The 20,055-nt window shown below is 38.5% G+C and overlaps 1 protein-coding gene across 1 annotated transcript in view; it reads left to right on the top strand.

Annotated features, from left to right (window-relative positions):
• SH3D19 (SH3 domain containing 19) overlaps positions 1 to 20,055 on the top strand; it is a gene marked incomplete at both ends in the record, with an annotated part of 79,742 nt that overhangs the window by 11,612 nt on the left and 48,075 nt on the right. The window contains one exon of the mRNA XM_080343806.1: positions 7,528 to 7,567. Coding sequence (XP_080199932.1) covers positions 7,528 to 7,567 — 40 coding nt within the window. The remainder of the gene's footprint in view (positions 1 to 7,527; positions 7,568 to 20,055) is intronic.

Raw genomic sequence — 20,055 nt, 5'->3', positions numbered from 1 at the left:
ATTAGTTTCCTATGATACAGAAGTAGAAATATCTTCTGCTGAATTGTTATTCAACACTTAATTGTGAATCCATGTCTCACCCATATAAATAAGATTTAACTTCCACGTGCATAATGCATAAGATTACGCTGGAGGCATTTGTTGTTGAGGTTTGCCATCTCAACAGTAAAAACATATTGTTTTGGATAAGCAAATTCAGAAAACTTTTTATTCTGCAATGGGACAGGATTGTTGGGTTGGCGAAGAGAGTGGGAAGGAGAAAATTTGCGAAGTGTTTTACATCCAAGAATAAACATTCTTATTATATAGCATAGTAGATGGAGGTTCTGGCTTTTGAAAGTAATAAGGTAGGGTGGGATTTCTCAAAAATGGTAAATGATTATCTGAAATGTATACTACAAAGGCTGTTTCTACAACACATGGTTTTGTACTGTGTAGGTCAAAGGAAATTGTTTAAATGGTGGAAGTAATATCCCCTGCAGTCATAGCCTCAAATTACCCTGCCTGTGGCCAGAACGCACAAGTTTAGGAAACTTCCATTCAACTGAAAAAAATCCAAAACAAACGAGACAAATGCCCTGTAGAAAACTTAAAGTAAATGGTGCTTTTTATATTACTTTTAGAAAGCTTTTTGTCATGATTGTCACCATCACACTCAGCAGCAGTGCTTTTCTGTGTATATCTTAGGTCTCCAGGCATGGAGTGTGCCCCTAATTAGTATGGTAAGGAGCATCTTGTGATGGGTAAGTGTACTTAGCATAGGTGCTCAAAGCTGGAGGCCCTTTTGGTGCTGGATGTGCTTGTCCATAAGCAGGGCAAATGGCCGAGGAGAAAAATAATGGAATACACTTGAATCTTGCATATGGAGTATCAGTGTTTATAAGAGGGTCTGTTAATACAGTGTAAGAACCACAAGCTTATTCACACATCTAACTGTATTGCATTTATTGCATGTTATGTATCAGCACCCTATGGCATACTGTAAGACTGAGCTCTGTTGTCTAGTTGAGGAATATGCAAAGCCCCTGCAGACATGCTCAGCCTCTGATCTGGGAGCAAAAAGATAGTGCCATGGTCTTGAAAGATAACTTCCTTTTACTGGTAGTGCTAGCAACATCAGAGAAATGTTTTTCAGAAATGTACGTCTAACATTTCTGAAATGCCTAGAGAGGAAGGTATTTTGTGGTTATAAATCTTTTGTCTATCAAAAAGTTGAGTCAATTTATCTTTTCCTCATGAAAGTATCAAAAATATGAAGTAGTGGGGCTCATCTTGAGTAGCTCCCACTGTGATTCTGGCAGTCTGCGGATCCCTGAGTCTACTTGTACCTGAAGTACATGATCTAAGAACTACATTGCACTGATCAGCTGTGATGTCTTATATGAAGATTTAGGAATTTGTACTTACAGGAGTTGCTCATTTCTTGAAAATGAGCTTTAGAAACAAATGTATCCTAAATTTCCCTCTTAAACAAGTGTGGTAAAAGGTGCAAGTGTGGCAACATGCTGCATGTATTTGATTGCTTATATACTTTGTTTATCATTCACAGCCTGAGAACAAGACCAATTCCTGGTGCTGAGTTTGGTCTAGGTTCTTATAACATGGACCTTTTAGAGAAGCGCTGAGAGCTTCCACAGTCTGTTTCCTTTCTCTCTTGTTTCCACATTAGTCCTACTCTTACGCTGCCATGTATGTTCACGCTGGTGCATGCACATTCCTGCTGTTGCATGTGGGAGTAACATAGGAGCAAAAACGAGGGGGTGGAAATTCAGCAGCACAAAAACAGATCGGCAGCAAATGTAGCACTGGCATATGTCACCTCTGTGGTCCAGTAAATTCTTTTTTCACTTACATATTGTACAAATGCACAAAAGGCTTTAAAGGTGACTATTGTTAATCTCTTTAGCAAGCTAAAGGATATGGTCTTTGAATAATCACAAGCTTTATTGTTTTCAGTAGGTTTTGAGGTAAAATACGCAACCACAGGGGTTCAATGCATTCTTAGCTGTGTGTTGGGGTCCCCCTCCCCCAGCCATATATCAGTCATGCTTAAGAGTGGGTGTAAAAAGCATTACTCCAAGTATAAAAACCTGTAGGAATGTTTTGTGCTTACAAGACTCAGTTACTGTTTAGTATTAAAACTGACAGACTAGTGTCATCTCATTTGGGCGTTATACTGTATTTTTTTTTCCCCTGCAATGTACTGCTCTGGAATTCAGCAGCATACTGCAGAATTTAAAGCCAGTATAAAAACTGTCTGCCTTTACAATTATAAACTTTGAGTGTGTCCTGTTTTTATGGCCTTTTGGAATAAAGGGAAGGCTATACATAAACTAAATGAAAAATGTTTCTTCCAACCCTCTCATTAATCTCTCCTTAGGCCTTCTGCCTTTTAAACAACTGATAAGGGACACTGGTGTTACAATACTAAAATACATGAATAAATGTTCGGTTTTATGGGGTTTGTTGTATAGCAGTTCCTAATAAAATTGAGTGAAATTTATAGTCAATTATATACAGTGGAATTAATTTACGTTGTTCTGAAAGAAGCGCTTAAGAGGAGGAAGAGTCGCCATGAGCTGCAGTGTGCCTTAACAGAATGGAAGACAAAAAGATTGCAAAGTCAATGGCAGTTATTGCTTATCTCGGTGCAAACAGAACAACTAGCATTGAAAATCCTGCACAAATGCAGATTATTTTTCTTTCCCTAGCAAATGTGCAGTTTAGTTTTAGTGAGGGCTCTGTCTACATTGGCAATTTGAAATGGAGATTTTGGGCTCTTGATTTAATGCAATTGGCTAACAGCGACTGTTGCACCATTTGGCCACAATGATGGTAGGAGCCATCACATTTCTACATGATGCCTTGTAATGCTGCTGCATCAGTCTCAGCATGGAGGTTTGTTAAGGCCTGGGAGCTTACAGAAGTGTGTTCGTTGGGGACTAATGCATTCCAGTCAGGGCAGTTGTACAGCCTCTTTCAACTATTGCCTATTCTGAGAATATGACTTCTCTGTATATTTTGTATTTTGATGTTGCCAGCACTGCTTAAGAGCCCACTGTTCCCATTGCCTAGTTTATCTAGAGGTTTATCTTGTTACAGAAGTATTGTTATGAGCGTCTCCTGCTACTTTTCATTGTGAAACCGCTGTTCTGCCATCAGAGGCTAAAAAGAGCCAGCTGGTTCCTCTACAAGTCAAGAGTGTTGTGATGGCCTGCTCCCTCTGGTGGTGGCTCAATTCAAGACTCATAACTAAGGTGAAAAATACAGAATTTCCCAGAAATGGCATGTCCCCCCTTGGCTTCAGTCCGTTCAACTGAATGAACAGTTCATTAAGCCAACTCAGCTTTTAAGGGAGACCAAGCAGTGGGATGGGATTAAGAGCAGGAACTTACCTTCCTTGGGAGGCAGTTCCATTGCAAGTTCCCCAGTAGTTTTGAAAGTTCGAAGTGGCAGAATGTGTGTTAACTTTCCACTCATTTTCCAACAATATTTCATGTTTATACTTAAATTTTTTTCTAGTGAGAGCACACTTTTCAGTTTAAGTCACTCTTAGCAACGAGATACTTTGAAGAAGCTCGCAAAATAAACAGAGGAAAACAATGGCTCTGTTTGGTGTGAGTTGCCTTTTTCCTTTTCTTTGCTTGTCTTCCAGAGACAAAAGTAAATGCCCTAAAAGCTATTGTTTTCTGCTTTAGTGGTCTTTTTGGCAAAAACTTAAACTATTCTGAGTTTGTGGACCAATTGAAATAATGTTGAGTCAGTTATTTTTTTTCCTGATGGTTATGTTTATATTTTCCTTGAGAAGAAAAAATCATATTAAAAGCAAACAAACAAGATCATTTTCCCATGCTCGAAGGGTAAAAGAATCACCAGTTAAAGAAAAGTGACCCTTTCTAAAACAACTAGAACATGGCCTTTCTGTCTGCTGCTCAATCTTTCAATGCTGAGAAAAGGCATAACATGTCCATGCTATTGATGAAATATACACAGCACGATTTTGTAAATGAACACTAGATTTGCAGAACAGTTGTGGTATGAATAACAGATCTTTGTGTCCTGATGTTTTCCTTAATTTTTCTGCAGTGCTTAAAACTTGGCACCAGTCTTCTCTACCTCAGCCAGGAGTCTCTGACTTCTTCTACCTCATCTGTTCCACCTGCCAGCTCCCTGTTTTCTTGCACTGTACCCTGCTGCTGAACAAGGATAATGTGTTTCTCTTGCACTGGCTCTATTTGTGTAAGGACAGCAAAGATTTTGTAAAGAGTAGATACTAGTATGAAACAGAAAATCTCTTAAAGTATGGACTGCAGGAGGTTGCGGGATGGTTGATTCGTATGAACTGAGAGACTGCACGTTTCTGACTACGCGAATTGTGGATTGAAGGACAGGTAGAAAGAGCTTTTATCTGTCTGTGGAAGAACCAGCTCTGTGGTGTATGTCTGTGACACCTGAGCTGTCTGAACTACCTGGCAAAAATCAGCCATAGAAAATTAGAGAGGTGATAGCACCGCACCACATCTAGGGCAGTTATCAGTAAATTGAGAACAGATCTGCTGTGTTAGCACAAAGCCCAAACTACACTGTTTCCTCTGCCAGGTTAGGGAGATTATGCTAATTTTCACAAACAGTTCATTAGCCAAAATAAACTTGAAAGGAAGCAATACACTTCCCTAGTTTGTATTAGCTGCTTAGGAATTCCTAACCTGTTTGACTACAGCTATTATATTTATACATAGACAGTAGGGAATTGTATTACTTTAGCAATGCAAGGAAAGGGAGATCAGTGTCTCATCTGTGGAAGCTTGTGTCTGGAAGGTAGTATCTGTCACTTGAAGTGGAATTTTTTCCTGTAAATTTCACATGCTGGAGTGCAGGTTGCCCTGTTTCTTCATTGTGCATGCAGGTGTGCTGTGTTTGCTCTAATCTGACGTGCAGTTTTGGCTTCCAGAGTTACGAATTAAAGGATATACAGTGTTGTGCTAGAAAGACATAATGGCCATTAATGTTCTATAGCAATTTATGTCTTTGATAGAGAGGAAGATCTGTAGTGCAGGATTTGATTTTCAAGTCTTTGCATCTATATGGTCTTCTTGCTTATTTCTGTTGGAAAAGATTACAAAGAGATCTCTCATTTGCCGAGGTAACATGTATAGAGTAAAAAGCAATCAACTGTGGGCGTGGACTTTTGTGACCCATCTTTTGCAAGCCAAGGATTTGCCTTTGGAATGCAGGAATGGGATCTGCATGTGTGGGTGTTTAAATGTAACAACATATTTATGTGTTTGTGGGGAGAAAAAAAAAGGGAGGGTTGTCTATTTCTTCTGGTCTTTCAGAATTCTAGAGGTGTGTGACATTATTTGAGTTGGTGCTTGTATGTAATGCCAAAAGAGCATATAGAATTGCAAAATTCAAGAACTAAATTGAAAGATTCAGCTCTTTGAGTCTCTTGTTGCACTTCATACTAAATCAAATTTAAAAGATCAAGTTCACAATAACCTTAAATAGGTGCGGGTTTTATTTCTACATTAAAATACTAACTGCCTGCTTGTAGGATTACATTTCCCTTTGTTCACTTTAGCAAGACCAGCATGCATGTGGATGATGTGCTTTCACTAACTTTAGCAGTAAATAAAATGTGTAAAAACAAAGTTAATATTTCCTGTTTCAACATTTCAATAAAACAAAAGGGAAAAGGGAATCGCATTGACTTCCTGAAGGAGCAGGTTGCAGCGCGGTGGCTGGGCTGCAGTGGATTTGCAAACAGGTGTGGGTTCAGGGGAGAGCTCCCAGATGCTATGTTTACCTGGGCTCTGACTCCTTTTCTTCCTTCTCACTGGCTTATTCACATGATCTTTTTAGAAGTGGGGAGGTTTTGTCTGAATACTGTTTGATCATGGGTGCATCTATTGCAGGGAACACTGACAACAAGCAACAGGTGGCAAGCAGGTTTCAGTAGGAAGTCCTACCTTATTTTTTTCAGTGCTCACAGGTTAGGAGGTTCCATGAACAAACTGTAAGGATGGAAGGAGCCTTTCTGTGTGTGTTTGAACTGCTGCAGCAACTCTGGTTTGAACTATACCATGCTGTTTCTAGCTAACAGAGTAGCACACGGTGTGATGAAATGGAGATTGCTGTGAGTCAGAACACAATAAATTATACACTGTGTGGCTATGACAGCTCAACAGGAGCACCTGTGGATGGAAGAAACATTAGATACTTCTTTGGGTACTGTTAACATGCAATAATTTTTTTACAGCTTTAATGAGAACAGTCAAATGAGAACATGAAACTTTGAGAGGAAAATATTTATTCTGTACATGAGAGAAAACTATACAAACGTACTATCAAGAGAACAAATTTTCTTTCAAATGCAGAGCTTTAATGTTAAAAATACAATATCTGAGTATGAAATTTTTTTTAGGAAGACTTATTATTCTGTACAGACAAGCTTTTCAGCAAAGTGTTTACCAGCACAAGAAAAATAGCTTTCTGTTTAAAATACACATAGGTGGAATCAGAAGCAAAATTACCGTGGTCAGTGGGGATTATATATAGGTGTAAGAATATCCTTCTAATTGCATAGTGGATCTTTCTGTAGTAAATTATTAAAACCCTCTCTAATTTTAGGATATATGTATTTTAGGAGGACACAAATCTCAATTTTTTCTTTCAGGTAGTTCAAAAGTCATGCCGTAGGAGATATTCTGGACTTACAATATAACTGATAATATGTGAATTCTAATAACACAACACAGTGATTACTTTGTAATGCTTGTATGATAATCTTAACTCTTAGGAGAAGTATTTGATACTCCCTTTGCATATCAGCACTTTCAAAAATAAATAAACGAAGCAAACTTAGAAATGTATGTGAGATGACTTTAGCAGCTGATAAATTGTTCAACAAAAGAAGTTTATCTGAGTTGATATTGTTGTGCTGTGTAAATTTTTATTTGTGGGTCAGTCTCATTAGTGCAGGTAAGCCACTTGAAATACTCACAGGTTAAACAAAACGTTTTCTAAAAACACAGAATGATTCAGGATCTAGAACACCCAGAAGTGGAAGAGTTAATGATGGGGCTGCACTGGATTCAGTGTATTTGCAGATGTTGCTGCAACCAACTGCTGATTTTTCTCCCATCCTGTCGGGGAACTCTGCCAGCCGTGATTCATGGAATGATTTTTTTGCGCTGAGTAATCTGTGGTTTTTCTTTTTTCCTCTTCCCTCTCCCTTATTTTTACCCTAAACTAACGTCCTATTTATTTCAGCTAAAGGGAGGGGAAGCTTCCAAAGCATTAATACAAAACATTAAATACACTGTGTTTTAAGTAGAGGAATTTTAACAAACGTTAAACTTGCAGTAATTTTACTTGGTCTCAAGCAGTGTAGTTCTGTGCAGAAAAATAGTTTTATACCAGAATCAGCTTTTGGTTTTGCTAGTCACAGTTCTTTTAAGACTTCTGCGCGATTATTGCTAAAGAACATCCAACTTTTGTGCTGATCCTATGCCTCCTTTCTCACAGATCGCTCTGAAAGAAATAAACCAGACTGCCGCTCTTCAGGGTAAGAACCATATTTCTGTATTTATTCTTCCCTTCTCTCCCTTTTTTTTTCTTTAATTTTTTCCTTTTATGGGATGAACTAGGAAATCAGCCAGAAAAATAAAAATACCATTCTTCTACTTCTCTGTTTTGGTAACAGTAATGAAATACCAAAATAACTCTGTGTTTAAGGTAATTGTTTTATATTCCTTATGGGAAATATTTTCCAAGGAATTAACAGCGTTTACTACACTGTAATTGTGTGCACTTGAAATTCAGAGGCTTTTTATGTATCACATACAGGGTGGTTTGGTAAAACTGTGGTTTAAGACAAAAAGCCCTCATGACTTTTGCTTCTTTGGACTGTTTGCTTCTGTAGCAAGGAAAATAATTCTTGGTTCAGTTAAGAATAGCAACTTTATTATTTATTCCATTAACTCTGATCCCATCATACCTAGTGTTTCAAAACTGAGAGAAGCAAATGAACAGGTATTAAATAAAACACACAAACATTTTATGTTTATTTAGGATTTTCATCAGCAATTGCCATGAACCTCTAAGCTATTAATTTGCAAGGCCACATTTTCCATTAAGCTTCTGACTATCCTGTAGTTCTCCTTCTTATCCTCTCGTGTTTTTTTTTTTTAATCTCTTTTTGCCTTATTTCCAAACTTTCCTTCTCAATTCTCCACCAGGGAATAGGATCCTGTCCATATCCTGTGGTGGCTAATGGGATTTTAATGAAGTGATAGAGCAGACCAGCTAACTCTGGCTCTCCCACTCCTTTGTGAAAAGAATTTCCAAAGGATGCCCCTCATGTCCAACCTTCTGACATGGCATGACCTTTTCATTTGATTTTTACAGTCTGACTTTTTTGTTACAGTTTTACAGTACAGTGGGGTAGTTTTTATAGCTAGAACAGAGGGAACTGTAGGCTCTTCTAGTAGCACAGCTGATGTGTTGTCTGCCATGTGATCAGATGGAAGAAGATGCGGTTCCCTTCCCTCCCATATCTGCAACAGCCCTGTAGCTGTTTCCAGCAGTGTGTTTAAGTTGCAGGGGAGTATTGCCTTTGTTTTTGATTGCTTGTATCTACTTAAAACATCAATCACTGTATTTCCTTTTGTAATTAAAAATACTTAGCTTTTTTCTTAAAATGATGCAGTTACAGTCTACATGTTTGAACTTTTATTCGATCATGTCATATTACAATAACGTCAAATAAATCCAAGTCATTATCAAAATGAAATCTAATTTTGTCAAAATGTTCCATTTAAGGTTGAAACAGGTTCAGGCTGTTACCATTTTTTCTGGCTGGTCCTTCCCACTGGTACCTTTTGCTCTGGAGTGTATTTTAGAAGTTCTAATTTGGAACCAAAAGCAAAGTAAAACTTCAGATTTTTTTCCATAGAATTGGAATTTCAAATGTGGACCAGCCCTGACAATAAAATACTGCCCTGCATTGTTGGGGTTACAGGTTCCAAATTCGCATGTTGGAAAGCACAGACAAATTAACAGTATAATGTGGGTTGCTCATAATGTTGAGAAAAATGCCACTTTCAATTGTGTTTCATTCCTTTCAGTAGTGCATGTGCTTTCTAACCATATCTATGTATCTTCTGCTCTCTTCTCAATCTCACTGGCCATCGTGTCATGATAGTTCTGTTTTTTGGGATGAGCTATGAGGAAGAAAATAATTGTTTAAAGGGTGATGGGTTTTGTGCATGTCTTGCTGCTGCTTCTAGGCTAGAGCAGGAGCAGCCTGCCTTACTGAGATGATGTACTCTGCTAATTGATACTGCTGCACTCTGTGGTTCATCTCTCATTATAGCTGGAAGCGTAATCCTGTGGTGACAGATTGCTGGGTAAGATTCTTATCCCCAGTCTGACCATATCATTTCTGGGAGAAGAGCTGCAGCTGCCTGAAGACAAGAGCCCCTTGCTGTAAGAACTGAGGGAAAACTTAATAGTGAAGTATGGACGACTTAAAGCACAAAGCATGCTCCTCTTGTAACATGAGCAGCATTTTAGAGCTGTGTGAGTTCCATTGGGGACAGTTTTATGGCTTATGCCATCTTATGATGAGCTACTACAGTCACGACACTTTCTTCTCTGGGGACAGCTCATGAAAAGGGAAAGACAAAATACAATGACTCCAAGGAATCCTGTCTACTTTTTCCTTAAGCTGCATGTTGTGGGATGCATCTCTTAAAAGTGCAATAGAGCATCCCTCTCATCATCTAAAGTGCAACAAAAATGACCCTACAGGCCTTTGTACTTGGACTCAAGGTCTAGTGTCTAGTAACAAGAACTTCTTCACTAAAATTACTATAAAATAATGGAGGTCGAAGTGGGGATACTAACTGGCCAGATGAAGACAGATGCAATGAACCTTAGGAAAGGTACATATCCTAAGATGAAATAGTGGGCGTAGAAGTTTCCGAGACAGAGAATTAGAAGTTTTATTTCATACAAATTCCCAGTGAGATATTGCCCAGAACTCTGTCCAGTCTAATGACAGATGTGTGGAACACTGGCATAAGAAGAGACAAAAAAAAAACAGCCCAAACACCACCAGCCAGAAGTCCTCCTCAGGGTCTGTAAGGTGAAATTTCAGTCTGGAACACAATCAGCTTAATAAAAAGATCACATAACAATATTTCTTGTGATTGGCAGTGTCTTGTCCTTTTCTACACTGTGTTCTTCTATGTTGCTGTATCTGTGTATTTCTAGATCAGCTTGTGTTTGAGTCTTGGCAGTATAAGGGATGAAGAGCTCATATACAATAAAACAGGAATAATTTTAAAACATAGCTTGGACATAATTCATTTGCAATGAGAAGCATAGAAAATCTGTTTTAGATAGAACAGTATATAAATGGTCTTTAATATAGTTCCTTTTATTGTAAGATGATGCCATTTAGATAATGCAGGGTGAAACATTTATAGCATTATCAGGAACTCTGACAAATATTCTGGGTTTGTTACTAGCCTATCTAATGTTTAGTACAGGAGAAATGCTACAGGAAGATGGAGTTATTCTGAGTGGTGATACTGGGATCTAGCATGACGCTGGGAGGAAATTTGGGGAGTGGATGAACCAGAGATCATAGGTAATGTTTGATAGGAGGGAAACAGATGACAGATAATGCTTACAAAATGTGCATTAATATACTGTCTTTTGTCTCTTGGCAATTAGCAACCATCTGCCACAAAAGCGAGTTTATCTAAAGTGCGGAGTAGCAGAACAGGGCCTGTGGATATCTTTTTCATGTGTCACTCTACACTCTTTTTTTTTGTTAAATATTAGTACATTAGTAAGATCAAAACCAATGTTCCCTGAATCCAAATAATACCTATTGCTGCTATGTTAAATTCTTATCAAGACATTTTATTTCATGACCTAATATTAACCATCCTTCAATTGCCATATTTCAGACAATATTAAAAATATGTCTGTACTGGGAACAGTGGTCTGTAATTATCACTATGTCTTGATTTTACTGTCAAGTCGTGCATTGTCTGCTCTGTTAGCTTCAGGTCATGCACTGCTGTAACTCAGGTCAATTAGGTCAAAAGACACTTCATTCTTAGGCCTCTAAATGTTTTCAAACTGAAAATTATATGATAGTGATAGAAGAGAAGGTTTCAGGCATCCACATATTTGCAGTTAATCCCTGAACATGAGCAAAGCTCGTAGAAGGAACTGGATTAATTTCATTATGCCTTTTTTTTTTCCTTTAGGGTAAGGATTATGGATCAAAAAATACTGAAACACAGTCTTGTAATGTGATATAATAATTCATTGCAGTTGCCTTTACCTTGGAGATGGAGAGGATGAAGGTAGCTAAACACTGCAACAATTTATTGGGAGATTTAATAGCATATCAATCACTTGGAGTCTATCAAGAGATTTTAATTTTTAAAATCTAGGAGTCTACTGTGAAAGCTTGCCCTCAAAGTGGGGAGGAGAAAGAAAATAATTAGTTCATTTCTAGAAATAGATTCTAGGTTTTATTGGTACATAGTCTGCCTGCTGATTGTAATGTGCTAAAGTTCTTTTACAGCTGGTTACCTTCATTTGATCAAACTAAATTGGGCTTTTTAATTTAAAATACATCAAGTCAACAATACAAATAGACACAACTCTTCTTTTGTTCTTTTACAAAGAAGCACTTGAAGTGGCTGATCAAAAGGGCTACAGATCCCTTTGGTGCGGATCTGATAAATAAAGCTATCATTTTTGTGAATGGTATTTTGTATCTTGTTAGGGTCTTTTTTATGTAGCAGAATGCCATTAGTGAAAGCTTCTCTGCATTTCAGTTTTCTCTACTATGTAATGTTGATCTTGTGGAATTGTATTTAATAAATATAACAGTAATGGTCTGATTATATCTTAATAATGTGTTTTCCCAGATCATCTGTGAAGCCTGGAAGACACCTTTTAATTAAGATCTTAAGCCTTTAACAGAGCATGAAGGGAGTCTTAAGGCACAGGTCTGAGAATGTTGTGGAACTGTCCTCACTTTACGGTTAAATCAATGTGCTTTTACAAATCAATATGCTTTTGAGGTCTTGAGAAAACAGACAGTAACAGGATTTTTTCCATGTTGTAACCATTACAGTCAGTCATTTAATAATCCCAGTTTTATGTATCTGAATGGGAATTAATATGAGAGTCCTTCCTTCTGCTGCAAAGATCTCGCTAGTTCCTAATCCCTGGAGCATGGGTTTCTAATTTGAAGCCCCTCACAAATTGCTGCTGACATTTGTGTGTGTAAAACTTGAGTTGTTTTGTTCTCAGAAGTAATTTCACTGCTAATTTTCTAGGCTACTTAACAGATTTTGTGTGGTATAGGCAAATTTAACATCCAGACTACTGTACTGGAATTGGGCATTGAAAAGAGTGAGAGGTGCTCTTGTAACCCTACCCAAGACCTCTGCTTCTCTGTTGTGCCTTAGTTGAATGGGCAGAGACACTTCTGTTGCTGTTGCTTCTGTACTGAGAAGTCACAGAATGGTGGGAAAGTTGGTGGGAAGGGACCTCTGCAGGTCATGTAGTTGAACATCTTGGTCATAGTGGGAAGGTGCTAACACTAGATCAGGCCTGTGGTGTCTTTTTCTAGCCAAGTCTTGAAAAACTGTCCAGAGAGATTGAGCCCACTTATTCTCAGGCCACTTACAGGCTGCTTATCTGTCTCATACTAACTTGGTTTCCAAATGATAATGCTGTGGGAAACAGTGTCAAAAGAACCAGTCTAAATCTAATTCTTTAGTTCAAACACTGGACTACTTAATATCCATAAGGACCAGATTCATTCTCACAAGCATCCTCAAATGCAGTTTTTCATTGCTGTTGTTCAAAAGTCTTGCGTTGTCTGCCGACAGTGTCTGCATCACCTCATCAATGCAGCTGTTCCACACAGAGGATAATTTCAGGCTTTTGCCCACCCAGCCAGTGTTACAGGCTGTAATACAGATCTTAAGTTTGAGACTTTGAACATTGCTGACACTCCATCTGAAAGGGAAGGGTTCTGTGTAGAAGAAAGGATGAATGTTGAGGGATGACACTTGTTTTACTGTTACATTTTTATTCTTTATATTTAGCTTTTAGGATTTTTAAAGCTAGGAAGTAGCAGGTTATTCTTAGTCTAAGCATACTTTTAGGGTGTGGGAAAGAGGAAAGTCCTGCTCCCAGTAGGTCAGAAATAAATGTAACAAAAAGTGTTTTTCCAGAAATCTTGTCTCTTTCCCAAACGCTCAGGGTGCAGCTTCATAATTGCCCTGAGTTGAGCTAAGCCAACGCTGCTGCAGAAGGGAGGATCTTCCTCCCTCCTTTGGGCTGTTATCAGTGCTCATGTGGGTAGTTGGATCAGAAAGCTGATCTCCAGGGAAAAAAAATAGCTGTGTCTCCACTTTACAGACGGAGCAAGTTCAGCAGAGGAGGGCAGAGTGATTTCTTGCAAGTCGCACAATAAATCAATGGCAGAGCTGGAAGCAACGGCTCAGCATAATGACTTTTGTTGTTGGTATTTAAAAAGTAGGATCATATGGCTCATTTTTTTTTTATTTTGAGAGCTAAATTTTGGGCTCAGTCACTCAGAGCATGATGCAATTCCACTGGTTAAATGTGGATTTAAACTGCTGAAACTTGAGGCTGGAATCTGCTTATGTGTCTTTGTTTATCATGTGTCTCTGGTCAGCAGCACGTGCTGTGCATGTCAGAGATGTGCCTCTCTAGAGGAGAATAAGCTGCATATTTCTTTGACAGCTTCTTTGCAACAGTAAATCATTATGTTTAATTTATTTTTTGCAATGTTAATTTTCCCTACTGAGTTTATACTTATGTGTAAATTTGAAAAAAAAGAAAAAAAATCACAGGTAGAGCAGGAGAATAAATGGCAGATGGGTTCAGCATAGTTGTTGGCAATTACGGATCATGTGAGTATCTAGAGCCTGTTGCTGTGGGTGTTTGTTTTAATGCCACCAATTAATCACTGTTGTGTTGGGGATTTTTGGCTGTTCATCTCTCAGCAGTAAAGAGTTATTGTGAAGGGCACATCCTAGCCAGCCTTCCAGATTCCTTATTCCTAAGCAGAGAAGAGGGATTTGTTTTAATAAAAGAGCGCTCTGTTCCTGGTTTCTGTAAAGGGAATTTTGCAGGACTGTTTGCTTTGGTTCCCTGAACAACTCCTTCCCTTGTCTGGGCTGCTCTCCAGTGCTTATGCTAGTTCATAATGGAAAATAGTGTTGAGAATAAGAAGATGGTTGTTGAAGAAATAAGGAGAAAAGGGTTCACTCTCCTTCTTCACTGAAAGAATTTCAGTGCTCCTTTAGGCATCTTGGGTACATGACCAAATTTCACTGTCCCATCACCTTTTGGAGAATACTCTTGTAGAAGATACCAAGGACCATCCAGCCAAAAGGCCAGTTTCCTTGGGCATTTGGAGAATTGTCTGGGGCATAAAAAACCATGACAGACCTTAGTTTTAGAAAAGGTGGTTCCAGGAAGCACACAATTACACGTTGCAGGTTTTAAAGGTTATTTTGAGAATATTTCACTTTTCCCCTATAAAATGGCAACAATTCTCTTTAAAACAGCCATATGGCTTTGTCTTTTAACTCTGCTTAGAGGTGAATAGAAGCTATGGTGAGAACTGGAATTCTCTATTTGTAAGTAATGTGTGATGGCCAAGTTAATCAGGCATGGTTATAATCTGCATCTTTATGATTATTCTTTTTTTTTTCCCAAGAGGTTTCAATGACAAATGGCACATGAAATACATCTGGGGAATGGGAAAGAAGGCTGGAAGATAATTCTTTCCAAAGGTATTTGTAATAGTCTCAAAGAAAACCGAGAAGGAGGAGGAACTGCTAGGGGAAGCCCATGTGATGTGTGTCAGGGCTGAGGAGGCAGACTCAGCAGGTTGTAAACTTCCAGATCAGAAGTATTAGTTGTCATTTGGTTCTCCATGAAAGAATTTTATGTTGATATTTTGAGAGTGTTGGAGCTGATACTTGAGCTTTGGTTTGTTTCCCTAAAGATTTGTGTAGGTTTTTCTCTAGGCTCAGGTCAGTATCCACATTTTCCGTCACCTCTGGAATTTGAGTGGGAGAGCTCAGTTTGCAGTTATATTGTGTTGGTTTCCATGGCCTCTTACTCTGATGTGCACAAGAGACGAGAGATTGTTATTGCTTCACTTTTTTTATTTTTATTTTTTATTTTATTTTCTGTACTACTCACCTACTTTGTCATTTTGTTTCAAATTATTCTGTGGTATTTGTAGGTCATTCTAGTATAGGTAATTGTTTACCGTAAGTAGCATCAGATTTGGCAGGTTGAATGTTGAAGTGGTTGATGAAGAACTCTTTAAAAGCATCTTATAGTTGCATCCTCGCTACATCACGGAGGAGAAATATTCCTAGTGAGGACTATCACATTGACAGTTTTTTCTTTCTTATTGTATTCCTGTTTAGTGCTTTCTGTGCATTTTGCACAGCTGTACTTTAGACTCTGATCCCGCCATTTGTAAGACAGATTACATTTCTGATTTTGCTACAAAGCTTCAGCAGCATTTTGCTCAGTGAAAGTATCACCATTTGAATTTAGGCCATGTTTACATACGGGATTTGTCCTAGTTTTGGCCATCTGTGGCAAACCACAGGCTCAACTGAGCTAGTACTAGTCCTTAGTGTAGACATGGATGAGCTGCTTTTGCATCTGTTTCCAGCTACCTCAGGTTCAGGAAGAGAGCTAAGATTCTATGGTACAAAAAGTCGTGTTGCCTGTTCCCTTGGAGGCTACAACCAAGGCAGGTCATGGGCAGGTCCCTTGCTACAGGGGACTGAAATTAGACCACACAACCCTAAATGTGGTAAGTATTCATGTAAGAATGGTCTTTATAAGTACGCATTGCCACATCTTAATCTTGGGAGAGTTGTTAAGAGAGGTTTGTCATCTGTTCTGGATATAGTGGACATTCCCATCTCCTGAGGCTTGAGGCAAAGGTTGACTTCTAATTAAAGACAAGGTCCAAATCTAATAATAGTGTTCCAAACGCAAACAATGATTACTTTGTTAAATCCCTCTTTCGATGTACAACATAATATCTAGTTCAAGCAAAAGAAGTACATCAGTGGTCTCATGTTATATTAAACTGTTTTTGTTTGGAATAAATGCCTAGTGGAAAGAAATAGCTTTGGTTTTACTATTGTAATTCTTCTATTCCATGTTGTCCGGACTTCTGCTTCCCCATCCCCTTACACACCAGCATCTAGTATTTGTATTAGTTCAGTATTAGTTCAAACAATCCTGATACCATTTTGTGATTGAACCAGTTTAGGAAGTTTCCCTTTTCTCCCAAGAACACCATTTCTTTTGGGCAACTGCTTTTAAGACCATTGTGTTTATTACCTTTCCCACTGCCCCTTCTAAGAAGGAAGGGGACAATATCACAGGACAAATACAGTGAAGAAAGCGGCAGGAGTGGCTTTCTCACCACACCTTACTGGTGTATAGAACAGAAGATTATTTGCGTTACTGTCCAATCTATTTTCTTCCTTCTGAGGCTGTTGATGAGGAAGTATGTTCTGTTAAATGAACATTTTACAGTGTGAACAGACTACCAATGCTTTCTGTTAATAACAACTTTTTTTTTCATGTAAGACAGACCTGAAATGATGACGCAGTTCTCTGTATTTTCTTTAATTTCTATTCCCATACTGTCTTTTGTAGGTCTTTTAAATGATGTCTCTTAGTATTTGAATTGACAAAATGCGCTTCTTAGTGTGCTAACTGCCTTGCTGCAGGTGCTAAACAGGTATTTTGCTTAGTGTAACACAGATATACTTGAATAGCAATATAAAACAAAACCATTAACCTTCTTGGAAGGTGTAACCTTAGAAATTGCCAAGATTATTTTCACGATTAAAAAAAAATTGTCAAATGCCTTTAAAAAGTAAACAACTAAAGATTTGTCCTTTTATCTTAAGCTTTATCTTACTAGAACAAGTGAAGTAACCGGAAAAAACAATTAAGCCTTAAGACAGGTGACCTCCTTCTATCCTGAAAAACAACTGAAGTAGTAAAAATGGCCCTTGTGGAGCAGACCAAGAGTCCACCTATTCCAGTATTCTTATTCTGTCTTCGCTTATGTGTGAAGTAGAAGCCTAAGGAAGAAGATATGGACAAAACAAGTGTGCACTGGAAAGAATCCATACATTCTGTCAGCGTCCAGATTTGTGTGGCTGGGGGCCTCTAAGAGAGGGGTGATGCTTTTTGTATTTAATAGCCCTCAGTGGATTTTCTTTAGGCTTTTTTGAATTCATATACACTTTTAGCACCCACAGTGTTTTATGGGAAACAGTGCCACAGCTTAACCTTAAGTTGTATGCTAAAAAGTCTCTTTGACTCTTTCGAACTTGATGTCTGCTAGTTTTACATACTGCTTTCTGCATCCTGTAGTGTAAGAGACTGAGCTATCGTTCCTTATAGCTTTGCTGCTTCTTGAGGAAGTTTAAATGCCATTGTTCTAGGTTTAAATAGATCATGTTAATCAATTAGGCAGCCTTAAGGAAAAGGTCACTATTACTTTTGGAGACCCAGAGACATGTTAGCAAGGGCAGAGGGAGACAAGGTTGTTGGCTGACATGAGAAAAAGGACAGGAACAATTTATTGCCTTTGGAGTTCAGGGCATCGCTGAGGGTGGAGGTTAGAGAAATTACCTGTAGTGTTATCTGAATCCAGACCCTTTAAGCTGCACTGGAGATTTTTTTTCCTTAAATTATTTTCTAAACTTGTCTTTGTAAAGATTTGGGATCAAGAGTCAGAGATGAAGTGGCTATGAGAGAAGGGTAACCCCACTGCTCCCTGGTTTTTCTGTTCTTTCAGCTGCCCAAGGAAGCTGAACCTGATACTCTATAATTTCCTCTGAGTAATTTACCTGATGGCATATGGTGCATTGATTGAAATGCATGGAGGAGTACGTGAAGAGCTTCTGTATTTGGGGATTCTTACTGGCTAGGGAGGGGCATTGATTTCCATGGCTGTGAAATGTTTTGGCAAGGTATTTCTTATGACTGTTGCCCCAGAAAGGTCCGGTTCAATCTGTTCTACAAGGTGTTTGTTTCTGAAGCTGAAGGTAGTTGAGTGGTGAATGGTGATGATAATCATTATTTCTTCCAAGTTATAACCATCCATTAGAGGCTACAGTATTTACTGATTTGCCGTATAATTGGAGGCCTATGATGTTGTAAGACAGGCAGGGTATATGATTGAATGCGGAGGAAATTCCTCTTGTCTTGCAGTATGTTTTCATGGTGACTTGCTCAAAGATGAGATCTGTTTCACTGGAGAAGTGTCCCCAGCAGTTAAAGGCCTTCTCTCAGTTGTTGAGGTAGGTATTTTGTGTGTTCTTACAGCAAATTCTGTGTTGTGCCTGCCTGTCAGGGTTTAGCAGTGTGTTTGGGATAGATTCAGGTTTTGTAGGCGTAGGTGTGATTTTTAAAAATCTGTCTGGATCCAATGGTTTGTGCTTCTATTTCACCACTGGAAAATAATTTGTGTATGTAAAAGCTTGGCTGTTTTTCCCTGACTTGGGCTAACAAAGATATTACCTTTACCTATACACCATACCTTACCTACATCCTTTGAGAATCAGAATTACAAGACTGGAAAAATAATCTTTGATGCGTCTCTTTTGGGATATGCAATCTCAGAGTTGCTAGATCTTTATGAATTAATAAAAAGGTCATGTTTAATCTTGGGTGTAAACATTTTAGACCTACAGGTGTATGAATGTATGGTTTGTTATGTAGTGCAAGTTTCTGAGGAATAATTTTCTGTATTTTGTAACCAAAAGCTCAGTCAACATCTGTGGTATAGAAGAAAAGGGAGTGTTTCAGTGTTTTTGGAGGAAGGGCAAGGGAAGAGTGTATAGGCCAACATGCCATTTCTCTGAGCTGGATGCAGGACACTTCTGGAAAGACAGGTCTGGTAAGGGTGTGGTTATGAGATTTTATTTTATGATTCCTGTGCACTGCACATTCTGTAAGGGCAACTGTTACAAGTTCATGGACCTCAAGTACTGTAGGGTGTAACTGGGTGAGTCAGCAGCCCATTGGAACAAGATGTGATCACACATTAACATAGTTTTGTGAGGCTTTAACATGGGAGGGTTGAAAATGTTTCTGCTGCTTGTTAAATGATAAATTATATTTATAAATATAAATGTCCAGTTTGAAGTCAATATGTCTCTTTATACACACGACCTTGTAATATTCTTACACACATTTTTTGGCTGCTGATTCACATTTACAGTGTAGAAGGGGAATTGTTTTCCTGTTTTTTAGGTGCTGAGTTAAGACCACTTTATTTGATGCATCTGTATTAATACATCTGTTTTATAGACTGTCCCTTCACAACAAATGTCTTTGCTCTCAACACACATCTCTAATTAAAACAATGAGGAAATTTATTTTGTTTCCTCACTCAGCTAAAGCTTAAACTCCAGCACATTTCACACTGCTTATTTGACTTGGATGGCCTACAAAAAAGTTGAATTAGGCTAAAGGAACATGGAAATCCTATGGGATGGAACTTGTCAAAGATCTCAGCATTCTCAAATGTACTCAGCTGATTTTTTGGCACTGAGGTCACACCAGCATTGAACACTTCTCCTAATCCCACTTCTGTGGTTTAGGCTGAATTTTACATTTTGAATGCTTCTCAAACAGTTGGCTTTTGTATTGCAGGGCTGGAATTGTGTGCCGTTAAGCTCTGACTAGGCAGGATCCAGATGTTATCTTAACTACTGAGTGTAGAAGCTATTTGGTACTGTCTCTTGGAAGTGAGACTCAGTTATCCATCTGCCAGAGGCCTTAACATGCCTCAGGATTCCCCAGGAGCTCCTTCCTCACACATACACTGGTTTCCTCCTCAAAAGGACGCACAATACTTGAAGCAAATGGGCCTATATTTACAGATTATTTTTACACAGGAAACAAACAAAT

Source organism: Nesoenas mayeri, assembly GCF_963082525.1.
Source record: "Nesoenas mayeri genome assembly, chromosome: 4".
NCBI classification, from domain to species: domain Eukaryota; kingdom Metazoa; phylum Chordata; class Aves; order Columbiformes; family Columbidae; genus Nesoenas; species Nesoenas mayeri.
This window is presented reverse-complemented; position numbering and strand designations above follow the sequence as displayed.